Below are 12,910 nucleotides of genomic sequence, written 5' to 3' on the forward strand. Positions count from 1 at the left end.
TTGTGACGTTATTCTTTTGCGCGCCAAGCCATTCGTGCATTTATGAAATTCCAATGTTGCAAGGACAATATCAATTCTGCTTACTGTTTATTAAAGGGTTACGGTTAGGGTTAGGGTCCGTTGATCGGCGGACAGAGGCGGTTTCTCCCAGCTTAAGTACAGTTTTTTGTTTTACGCCGGTTTTTCCCGAAGTCGCAAAAGTATGACGTCACAACATTCTGATTGGTCACTTGCAATGTTGATCCTGGAACAACATTTAGTATGATGATCTGGGAACAATACCAACACGAGGATATCAGATCGTGCAGTTATCTCTCAGGTGCTTTGAATGGGGTTGGTTCAGTGTTAAAGCAGAAACAAGTAATTAATGCAGTCATGCACAGTTTCACAAAAATACAGGGACACTTTATAGGACATGTACTTATTGCCAGAGACACTATGAAGAGGACATAAATGACACACCTGTTTTCTTTGGCAGATTTGGGACGCTCCGGTTCAGTGGCGGCCCTCTCTCGGATCTGTCGACTGGGAGCAGTCAGTCTCTGCTCTACAGACTGCCTCCTGTCCCCAAACTGCCTTCTATCCATAGATCGTCTCCTGTCCATGGACTGCTTCCTCTCTACGGACCGCCTCCTTTCCATTGACTGCCTCCTCCCTATAGATTGCTTCCTCTCAGGCATGGATGATGTGTTCTCTTTGGACATGGAGGGTTCAGAACGGCTGGTAGAGAGGGCTGGGTAGTAGTGGTCATCCACATCCAACAGTTTCCCTGAGCTACAGCAAAAATAAGAGGACGGGGTCAGACAGACATTAGAGTGTCATCAAACAGTCTTTAAACAGGTTCTCCGGATGCAAATAGAGCACAGGTGTGACTGAAACCAGACACGAATGCTGTAAAAATCAATACAACGCATTTCTCATAAACACAATAACCTCAATAGTAGATTTTGATTGAAGTTAAGTGCTTTTCCTCTCGTTATGTTTTTCTTACTTTACGTTCAAATCTGATTATAAAGTCATTTGTTTAAGGTCAGATAAAACTCTATTCAAGTTTTTATTTTAAAATTAGGAGCAGGCGCAGGTTGGCTATATGGACTTCAATGCAGCTACCTCAGCAACTCTTTAAAGGGGACCATATGTGCTCATTTCATACTCAAATTTTTAATTTTGACTCGACTGAAGCTGCTCTGCATGAATCAGACTTCAAAAATAATACTTGTTTTTCTTATACTTGACTGTTGTGAAGCTCTTTGCTTCCTGTCTAAAACAAGTCAAAACATCTCCTTTAAGGCCACTCCCCTTTAGGCTAACTTTCCTTTGACTGGTTGCCCCTCATAAACCGAGGGTTTAGCTATTCTGCTCACATGCAGAGCTGTTGTTTTTTCTAACTTTCTTCGTCTATAAGCAGGTCTTTGAGATACTCATGATCTTCTGCTTTTTGTGATTTTTTTTCTTTTAGAAGCCACTAAATGCTGGCATCAATATAACTATTTCTTTATTGTAGAAAAGGAGAAAAATATTTTCCCCAAGTTAATTCACCAGCTGATTTCACATCTTTAAAATTTGTCTCTGTGATAGCAGTGACTATAAAATTAACTGAGCAGCAGAAAGAAGACAAATCTTATTGAGAAGAGGATAATTATCAAGTCCTCATCATCCAGGTATCTGCTCACCAGACTGTGTAAACTGTCCATCTGCACTGTGCAGCCCTTCTCTCAGCCGTCACTTTGACCTCCATTTGAACAGAAGTGTGAAAAGGACAGTTTCAATGTGCAGATCAATATGTCTCACACATTGTTAACATAAGGTAACAACCACTATCAGAATATATAGTCAGTACTACCAGTACACTGATCTCATTCTTACATTGTGATGTGTTTGAAGCTTGACCTGAACTTATCACTGTACTTTTGGAGGCGGGGTTGGCACACAATTATCCCACTGATGAATTACAATAAATGTGCTATTCTAAAGCTGAAATACATTCTTTCTCCTTGATTATAATTACCTCTCCTGTCCTCTAAACTATTAGCTCAATTATGTGATTGACACAGCACGGACAAAGAAAAACCACAATGACAATGGCTAGCACAAGATTTAGATCTATTATATAAGAGCTTTTAATTTTTTTTAAGTTTTTGTAGCACTAGATAATTCACAGAGGAATGCAGATGTTCAGTTTGTTTGTTAAGATGGCTCTGTGACAAAGACTTCAGGTTATAGCTGGTCGTGTTTTAACTAGCTGAAGTACTGCCATTCCCTACAACATCCACTGATTTTTCTTTTTTTATGCCATATACAACTCAAACATTACTAACACGACAACATAAATTGACTGAATATCTCAAGGCACCTGCCACATTGAACTAACCAGATATGGCACATTTAACAAGCCCTTCTGAACCCCTTATTGACCTTGGAGTGGCAGTGCATGAGTCTTATTCAGGCATACCAGATAAAGGTATACCTGGGTTGGGGGTCGGCTTAGGCCTGCCACTATTGGTAAAGTACAGCATATAGTCTTCACTGTTGTTTTATACTGCATCATCTCAATTTTTAACTTTGATTGTTCAGTAATCTAAAGCTCTGAAATCACTCTTCATTTTTTGTACTGGCTAATGAGCCAGGTCAGAAAATAAATGGGGGCTCGTCCGGGATCTTCTGGATTCTTCTGGGTTGACTAAACATTTGAGTTTCTTTGATAAGGTGAGAGAAGCTTTGAGGAGTGACTGAGCAAACTTTCTTTTCTTTTTTTTTTAAAGCTAGGTGGCTATTCTGCCATTTTACAAGGCCCTTAATCCAAAATAAAGAAGTGGCTTATAAGCTGGGTCAGAACAAAAAAGGGGGGCTTGTCTGGGATCTTTTGAATTCTTCTGGGTAGACTAAAAACTATTTTTTCTTTAATTTTTGGGAAGGTTGACTTTATATTTCTGCCTTTCTACACTCGATTTTACTCATATAATTTACATAGACATGAAGTACATACATGTATTACCACATTTCAGAGATTACTTTTAATTACTGTTGTCATTACTGATTTATGTAGCCATGCATGGCTTTAGGGACAGCAACAGCCATATATCACTCCAGACTGAAAGTGAAATTGTTTTAGACAAATGATTCATTTGATTCAAGTGAAGTACCTTGATATGCACACGGAAGCATTTTTGGATGACTTCCCAGCATTGTATGCTTGATGAGCAAGATGAATGCAACTTGTGGGGTATCTAATTTCAGACCAAAATTAACATGGTGGCTTTTTTTGTAAACATTCTCTTACACTGAGAAGTAAAGCTAATGAGGTAAGAAATAGCTAATGTCTAAATCTGGCCTCATTTTAGAACACAAAAGGTTAGCTCACAGTTAGCTTTTTATGAGTTGTCTGTGGTGTAGTGGTTAACACATTTGCCATTTATACAAAAGATCCTTGGTTTATTTCTGGCAAGAAATCCAACCGCAGTGTGTCATATGTTAGTGTAGTCCTGGAAAAAAGGGACGTTTGCTTCAGGAAGATGTGGTGTAAAATGTAAAATGTTATCACCCCTTGGGGAAAAAAGCAGATGGAAGACTATTTCATACCAACAAGAAACAGGCAAATCTAAATGTCCTGAGTTCTAATAACTTAGATAACAACTTTTTAAAAAAAATAGGGTTACAGGCCTTTTTAATGCTCTAAGCAAATATTACCAGAGATCAACATTTTAGTATTTAGCTTAAAGTAGCAATATATCATTAGCCACAAGCATACATTAACCTATAGCTGCAGACTTGTTTGAAATGTCCCAAATAATATGACAGAATTAATTATGCACTGAATGCACAACGATTACAGACATATTTTTGAAATGCAGTGTGGTGAGAAGCCTATAAGGTTTCATAAGCTTGAAATAGGCTGAATAACCAACCAACTTGTAGATTTCAGAGTTCTGATAGTGGTACTAAAATATAGATATCTGTGCTATGCAATCACACTTTCCCTCCCCATTTCTCATGTATTCACTCTCATTTACTATCATCACATCAGTATACTCTCCAGCTTTCTATCCCTACCACCCACGTTTTCCCATTTCCCAAGCCCAATTGCTGTCAGCTTCAGCCAGAGACACTATTGTTCCTGCTGACCTTCTCATCCTTAATGATGCATGTAAACTGCGCCTGTCCATCGCTGACTTTATTTATTTGCTAACAAATTATTACCCTTGATGTCTAGCACTGTGTTGTATTGTGTGTGTCCACATCAAGGGGGCTCAGTGTGTGTGTGTGCATGTCTGTGTCTCCTCAGACTGCTGTGATAAAGTACCCAGGCCCCTGCTTGTTCAGCCAGCGCTATCGGTCTATCTTCAACCCCTCACTCTGTGCGGGATGCTCACCTTGTGGCCTGTACGGCACATACATATGCATGACTGCACACATCCACAGATACTTTCTGGTTTCATTTTCTTTTCTTTAACAAAAATGCTGAAAACATTTACCAGTATATTCGAAACATGTCACATAATGCAGAAACCCACAGAACAACTCCTATAAATGATACCAAACCACCAATTTGGGATTCCTTACGTTACATTTCTCTAAGAATATGATATTCAGCCAATGTAAAGAGGTAAAAGATGAGGGCAATTAATTTAACTGTGGATGTGTGTATCACTGTGGATCATTAAGTTTGGACCCTATGCCCTTGCACTGTCCCTATGTTGACACCAGGCTGTAGTTGTTACTATGGCCCAGGAGTAGCAAGCAAGGAGGCAGCATGCCAACCTCATAAAACAGTAGCTAATAGGTTGTTAAAATAAGAGTGGGACACTTACCCCTCTTTCCTGGGTTTGCGTTTATCATCTTGGACAGACCGCTGAATGAAGAGAGATGGAGAACTGATTATTAAATGTCAAACAGCCAACAGTAATATCTGGATGGATTTACCCACAAACACTCTATATTCATGGTTTCTAGATGACATATCTTGTTGTATAAGATGGTGACATATCATCTTATAGGAGAGCATTACCACTAATCACAATCAACTAATCTAGAGAAAAACACAACAATTTGGAAATAATGCGTTAAACTGAAGCATGATGGTCACTGATGTCTATGAGAGGCATTTCAGTCACTCAGTGAGAAACGTCAGATAAAAGACCCCCACTAGCCAAACTGCACATTAATGCAAGTATCTAATCAGCCAATTTGATTGCACCATATAGACACAACCTGCTGAAGTCCATACTGATCATCGGAATGGTGAAGAAAGTAATTTAAGTGACTTTGAATGTGGCAGACTGGTCTGATTATTTCAGAAACTGCTGATCTGCTGGGATTTTCCCACACAACTATCAAGCAGGCAACAGTAACTCAAATACCCATTTGCTGCAATCAAGGTATGCAGAAGAGCATCTCTTAAAGCACAACATGTTGAAACTTGAAGAACATGGGCTACAGCAGCAGAAGAAAAAACATTTTCTGGTCTAATGATTTCTAATGAATTATTCAGATGGCAGAGTCAAATCTGGGTGTAAACAACATGAAAACATCTCTCCATCCACCATAGTTTAATGGTGTCACTGTACATTTTCTTGGCACACTTTGGGCCTTGTAGTACCAACTAAGCCTCATTTAAACTCAGTAGTTAGTTTTGCTATGAAGAATTTTGGTTATTCTGAAGGTAAAAGAGGGTCCAACCTCATAGCAGCTAATAAAGGGTCCAGCGAGTGGATTTTTTTCCCCTTAGCCATAGGTTTTCTGTGACATGTCTCTTTTTAATGGGATGCACCACCATGTTAGTGGCTGTTCTCTCATATTTTCAACAATGCAAAATGAAATATTGTTTAAATATTAATTCCACTAAAGTTTAACGGAATTCTTCTGTTTTAAAACTACTTGAGCAAATGTGAAAGCACAGTAATCGATTTAGTAAAACTCTGCTGCTTTGAGTGTTGAATGCCTAAATGTCTAAAGAGATCGTCAGTCTAATTATCGACTAGATAGATTGTATCTGCAGTGTTTACTACACTACAGAATAAACAGAACAGTAAACAGCAATCAGGTGCTATTGTGCACCAAAATGATTAAAAGATTTCTAACAATAAACACTGAATAAAAAGGGACTACTTTTAGTACAAAAGGGAAACTTCTGAAGAAAATCACTCCATTGACAAAAATACTTTTCCAGACAGCTTCATAATAGTCTGATATTTCTCACCTTGGCAACATACGGTGTGTGGTAAAGAGCTCTACTACAGGGTAAAATTTGACAATCAATAGTGCATTATTAAAGCTAGATGCTGGGAAGGCGGTTACAGTTGCAGCTGACGGCAAAGCTTTGTTGTAGAAAATATCTGAAATCGTTCGTCGCCTTCTCTTAGACTTACATGAATCAGGTTGTAATAGGTGGAGTCCTCTGGTGTATTCAGGGTCTTTGGCTGCTGGTTCCTGCGGGGGGTTCTCGACAATCTTTTGTCAGCTGAAAAGTAACACAGACAGTTTAATGCATCCGGCACTGGTTTTGCTGATGATAATTGGGCAAAATGAGGCTGACAAAAATGCACAACTTTATTTCCTGATAAACTCTCAAAATGTCTTCAACACATGATCAGTTTGCATTTTTTTAAGTGTCAGTTGGTTTTCATGGCATGCCCACCACTGCTGCAGCCTCTTATTTCACAAAAGTACTCTTAGCTGAAGTATTTTGGGGCATTTTCTTCCCTTCTTAAAGAGCAAACATGGCAGATGAGATGGGGGATGTTGAGACAGAGACGACTGGCCAGAAATTGCTGCCTTCAAATCAGTTTGTATTTCCATCTTTTTACTTCCTACTTTTCACAGAATACGAAGTTTCTGCAGCCTTTAATAACAAAGAGTGCTGCTGTAAAATGCAGATTTCTGGAAATATATAAGGATTTATGTTAGCATTATGGTCAATTGGAGAGGAGGGAGGTATTTCTACTCTCTGATGGATTTCTACATCTGGAGGTTAGCCTCAGCAATTCATAATATTTTTCTCCTGCAAGATGCCAAATAAATTAGAGTAGAAAACTGAACATATAACATGCACATAATGCGTTTTTACATTATGATATATATATATATATATATATATATATATATATATATATATATATATATATATATATATATATATATATATATATATATATATATATATATATTTATTTATTTATTTATTTATTTATTTATTTTTAACTTTTGACAGATGACTTTAGAGAGAAGTCGTGAAATGAAAGATGACTAGATTCAAAGCAAGAACCACCAGTGCAGTCCAGATTAATGATACAGGTATAAACATTTGATGTTATATATTTCAGTTATATCTTACTCAAGATTATTGTGTCATTTTTATGAGGCTCAGGAATATTTTTTAGTGTATATTTTCTAAGGCACTTGTGGAAGTGCAGTGTTTGATAACTTCGTAATGATCCACGTTTAATTCCGAGTACGGTATTTGAACATGCAGTGATTGGGTGGGCAGCTTTCATGCCTGACATCTCCCACCTTGCAGCGGCTGTACTGCAATCTATCATGTTTGTCATACATGATGTACTGTATCAACAACCCTCATCTATGTTATTGCAATTATAAATATATTACAGTGACCTTTGTTTGATGCTCATTATTAATCGCTGTTCACATACGGGAAAAAAACAATCCATCATGTACAGAAGCTCTCAGGTGAAGAAGGTAAAAAGTTTGTAACATTATTGAACAACTCCATCCAAAGGTCATTCTGAATTGCAAACAACTAAAGCCAATTTTACGTACCTACTTATTACTTCTTGCCATAATTGTTGGAAATGCTAACTCGCAAAACATGATTAAAATCTGATGACCTTTCCTGAAGAACAATGTGACTGGGATTCCTCTGCTCTCTCTCTCTCTCTGTCTCTGTCTCTGTCTCTCTCTCTCTCTCTGTGTGTGTGTGTGTATTGCAAATGATTTTGATTTATTATGTCAGTGAAATTCATGAGGACAGATTAGCGCCGTCAATGGAGAAATGACTTTGTGAAGCTGAAAAGGATAATTTCATAGGAGTTGCACTAGCCCCTGGAAATAACACTGATAATTCATTCTGCTTTACCTCAGGCAATGCACTGTGCTGGAGAAGAGTCTGTAAAGGGCAAACATGCCTGGATTAAAGGAAGACTGTTATCTGTGTAGCTCACTCTGTGATACCACTCTTTTGTCTGCAGATCTGTACACTGCCGCAAGTTAGCTTAGCCTAGCATACAGACTGGAAACAAAAACATCTATTCGGGCTCTTTCTGAAAGAAAATAAACTGAGTAAGAGTCATTAAATGCTCTCTAGTTAACACACTCTCACTGGCCATTATATTAGGTACTTCTTTTTAGCTGCTTGCTTATGTAAATAGCAGAAGTGGGATGTGTAGCCAACAAATCAGCAACTGTGTAGTGTCAACGTGGACCAAATATCTGAGAAATGTATTCTGCACCTTCACGAATTCATGTCACAAAGAAGAAAAATTACTTGGAAAGACCAATGAGGATATAACCCAGTGCAATTGATTAGTACCAGGTTATCAACTGAGTTAGCTAGTTTTCTCTTTGTGGTAAGGCTTTAAGACTTACTTACTATATCTTTTTTATATTAAATATAGCATGGTTAAGGATAAAAAAGTATTATGTTCAGGACAGAACAGAGGTGGGACCAAGTCATTGTTTTGCAAGTCTCAAGTAAGTCTTAAGTCTTTATCCTCAAGTCTCAAGTCAAGTCTCAAGTAATGTCAGGCAAGTCAGAGTCGAGTCTCAAGTCACTGGTGTAAAAGTCCGAGTCAAGTCACAAGTCTGAAACTTTGAATTTCAAGTCCTTTCGAGTCTTTAAAAAAAACAAAACGAAAAAATAATGTTGCAGTTATATGCTAAATGTAAATATTAGACCATGTAATTTTAAAATCTGTGTTTTTCTCAACACATGACAAAATAGTGAACTTAGAAAATATACACAAATTGTGAAATTGCACCTCTTTAAAATGCAGCTCAATTAAACCTAGCTCCAAGAATAATTTTCACCGACAGTTCTGAGATAAGCTGCATGTTATTCTTGGATGCGCTTGTAGGACCAGCTTTAAAATCGCATGACAAAAATATCATACACATTTAAAAAAAACTGTATCACCAACGTAGCCTGGACAACATTTGCTAGTTAGATGAAGTCAGCTATCTCATCTTAGCATATTTATATGCATATTTATAATCATACGGTTCTTGGAGTGAGTGCATACACTCATGAAGTTTAGTAACTTCAGGTCACTGCAACAAGCCCAGGTACAGTTTACGACGGATGGGTACAGGACCTTGAAATGCACCGTGTAGAACGAAAGACCATCGTACGTATCATAAGTTTACCGGTCTCACAAATTGTCGTCATAAATACACATTCCTTAACCGTTTATTAATAGGACCTTTGAGCTCAACGGTAATTAATTAGTAGTGGAAATAATTTCTGGTACCCATCACAGAAATGTAGCAGTGACAATAATACTGTATGCTGTAATCGTACTGGGCAATTAGTGATACAAAAAACCTGTTTTATCCTGTGAATAAAAGTATATGTTTTTGTCAATGTACCATAATAACAGAAGCGAAACGCAATATTGTGTCAGGACAATTCACTATTTATGCACAATAAACAAAGGAGCATAGCGCGACCATTTCTGTTCAGCGCCAGACTTGCTTGTAACCTATATCACCAATTATGTTATGAAAATGACGTATTAACTACTAAAAAACACTGACCTTCGTGTAAATGCTTGGAGCAGACTAACCTGTGAGCTGGAGTGTTCTGGGACGTTATATTTGATCTTTGAATGGCTGCAATCCAGGCCACCCGTCGCGTCTTTGTTACTTCGGAAACATGGCTAGAACAATTTCTCTTCAACGACGTAATCCGATAACAACCGATCTCTTTACCCGTCGGCTTCCCGTGGCTGTCATGCGACCGGCTATTGCAGTTAATGATACAACAGCTTCTTGACATTTTTGTGTTTCTTTTTATCGCTGTATAACTGATTTTAATTGAAAGTCTGCGTGCGCTAGTACCGCTTGCCACGAGTTCCCAGAATCCTTTGCGGTTCTACCCGTGAATGACGTCACATTTTCAATCTCTATATAATATGCATGTTAAATTTTATATTTGGGGTAAAATATCAAGTCTTTTCAAGTAAACCGGTTCAAGTCCAATTCAAGTCCCAAGTCATTGGTGTAAAAGTCCAAGTCAAGTCACAAGTCTTAGAACATTTTTTCAAGTCAAGTCTAAAGTCATAAAATTAATGACTCGAGTCTGACTCGAGTCCAAGTCATGTGACTCGAGTCCACACCTCTGGGACAGAAACACCATAAAATAATGTAAACACTTGGTCAAAGGGATTAAGTTAGTGACAAACTGAAGGAAAAAAATAAAACACTCTTCTGCGAAATTAAAAAACTATTTGAAATCAAAGAAATGCAAGATCATTCAGTACATTCAAAGCATACAGTCTGAAACTCAAAGGCTTTACGTTATTCATTTGTCTGTGGGCAGTATCCTTTTGTGGCTGGCTTTTGGTTTTGTCTTCTCCCTTTAGATTACTGCTTTCATATTACTCTTTAGGGTACTAGTCAAAGAATGAATATGTATTCATAATACAAAATTAATTAAAATGTGGGCTTTTCTGGTGACAGGTGAAAGTTAAATGCTAGTCTTACTGAAGGTACCCTGGTGTACTGTTACAACTTCCAAAACAAAAGTGATTATTCAAAATGTTGACTACTAAAAAAGTTAAAACTGAATTTACAAACAGAGTATTACAAGGCTATCACACAAGATTAAAAAGGTACTGCAAATGCAATGCCCTTGTAATAAAACTCAAAAGACTCTAAAGATGACAGCTGTCATCTTTATTTTTGCAAAGTGAACTTTTCAAATTGCTGCCTCTCTTCATTGACCACCCCAAAAGCAATTACAGATATCACCCATGCAAATCAAATGTTATCTTTGATGACACATGAAGAAGAGAAATGCTTCCTGTTTGGCACTTGACCTTCTCAGGTTTCCTAATCTAATAGAGCTGCAGGACACAGAAAGAAGATACTGTCCATCAGTAATAGGGATGCACCGATACCGGTATCTGGTATCGGCCTCGATACCACATTTTCTAAAGTACTCGTACTCGTTAAAAGTCCCCCGATACCGGGGACCGATACCACGGTCTGAGACCTGTCTATGTTTGAGCGGCATGTAAGGGGTTAATCACAAGCGCCAAGTGCCCGCCCCCAGGCCCCGGCTGCAGTTCAGAGCTGGGAGAAGGCGAGGCGAGACGTGTGGAACTATTTCAAAGTGAATGAAGACACGAAAACAAAGGCGGACTGCAAATTTTGCTCAGCGAAATTGTCCAGAGGAGGCTCAAAAGGTAGCGCATTTAACACAAGTAATTTAATCAAGCACCTAAAATCCCAACACAACAACAAGTACAAAGAGTTTACCCACGCTTATTAGCACAGAGGAGCATAGCTGATGCTATAGCAGTGGGACGGAAAATAGTTGGGCATTTTAAACATTCCGCCTTAACCTACTCCCGCCTCGAGGACATTCAGGGACAGCTCAACCAGCCAATAAAGAGACTGCAGCAGGACGTACAGACGCGCTGGAACAGCACGTATTACATGCTCCAGTCCCTCATTGAGCAAAAGCGAGTGCTGGAGGTGTATGTGTCCGAGCATGAACTCCCTGACTATCTCATCGCTCACCAATGGGCTCTTATGGAGACAACTGTTGCCATCCTCGCCCCCTTTGAGGAACTAACTAAAAAGGTGAGCAGCTACGACGCACTAGCCTCTGATGTCATCCCAGCTGTGACTGTGCTAGTGAGACTTCTAAACAGAGAAACAGACGAGGACCACGGTGTCAAGACAATGAAAGCAACCTTACAGGCAGCTGTCAAAAAGCGCTTCAGTGACGTCGAGACCAACCCACTGTACTTCATCTCCACCATACTTGACCCAAGGTAGTCTGTGTGCTATAGGTATTCAATGATAAACTACAGTACTAAATGTAAGATTATTTTACATCTGAAATATTATATATTTGTAACTATCCATCCATCCATCCATCCATCCATCTTCATCCGCTTTATCCGGGGCCGGGTCGCGGGGGCAGCAGCCTAAGCAAAGAGGCCCAGACCTCCCTCTCCCCAGCCACCTCCTCCAGCTTATCCGGGGGAATACCAAGGCGTTCCCAGGCCAGCCGAGAGATATAATCTCTCCAGCGTGTCCTGGGTCTATTTGTAACTAAAATACACAAATACAAATGTATGCAATATATATAATACATGAAATACATGAAATACATTTCCCTTATTACTACCAGAAAGTCAAATGGCTGGCATTTGTCAATGAGTAAGTACCGTAATTGTCGGGCTATAAGCCGCTACTTTTTGCACCAGCTTTGAACCCTGCGGCTTTTAGTCAGGTGCGGCTTTTCTATGGATTGTCCATGATTGTTGTCATATCGTAAGAGGATTTGTTTTGTTTGTTCTGCTGTTGTACGGCACTACGTTGCCTGGCGGAAGGATCGGGGTTCAAGAGTGGTATGTTGGTCACGTGTCCGTCCGCCAGGCAACGTAGTGCCGTACGAAGTAGCGCGAAAAACAAACTTCAAAGTAGCGCTACGCGTTCAGCGGGAGGCGTGGATGATGAGCGGCGATAAACTTGCGAAAAGCAAGTTATGCCCAACTCCACCGGTGGATTCTGACAGCGTGGAAAAGTGTGAAAACATCCACGATCACCAACGGATTTCTAAGGGCTGGACTGCTGCATGATGGAGAGGAGGACACCGCCACGGCCCTTCTGAGGGTGTTCGACTCTGACAACGAGGATTTCTTTGGTTTTGAAAGTGACAACGAAG

General features: G+C 39.2%; 1 protein-coding gene across 1 annotated transcript in view; it reads right to left on the reverse strand.

Moving 5' to 3' along the window:
- myo3a (myosin IIIA) overlaps positions 1 to 12,910 on the reverse strand; it is a 63,177-nt gene that overhangs the window by 2,697 nt on the left and 47,570 nt on the right. The window contains exons 30-32 of the mRNA XM_085419085.1: positions 6,366 to 6,457; positions 4,809 to 4,849; positions 463 to 774 (exon numbers count right to left, since the gene is read on the reverse strand). Of these exons, the coding sequence (XP_085275211.1) occupies positions 463 to 774; positions 4,809 to 4,849; positions 6,366 to 6,457 (445 nt within the window). The remainder of the gene's footprint in view (positions 1 to 462; positions 775 to 4,808; positions 4,850 to 6,365; positions 6,458 to 12,910) is intronic.

This window comes from Rhamphochromis longiceps, linkage group LG9, assembly GCF_057381845.1.
Source record: "Rhamphochromis longiceps isolate RC_006_pf linkage group LG9, R_longiceps_female_GT1.1, whole genome shotgun sequence".
In the NCBI taxonomy this organism is placed as follows: Eukaryota; Metazoa; Chordata; class Actinopteri; order Cichliformes; family Cichlidae; genus Rhamphochromis; species Rhamphochromis longiceps.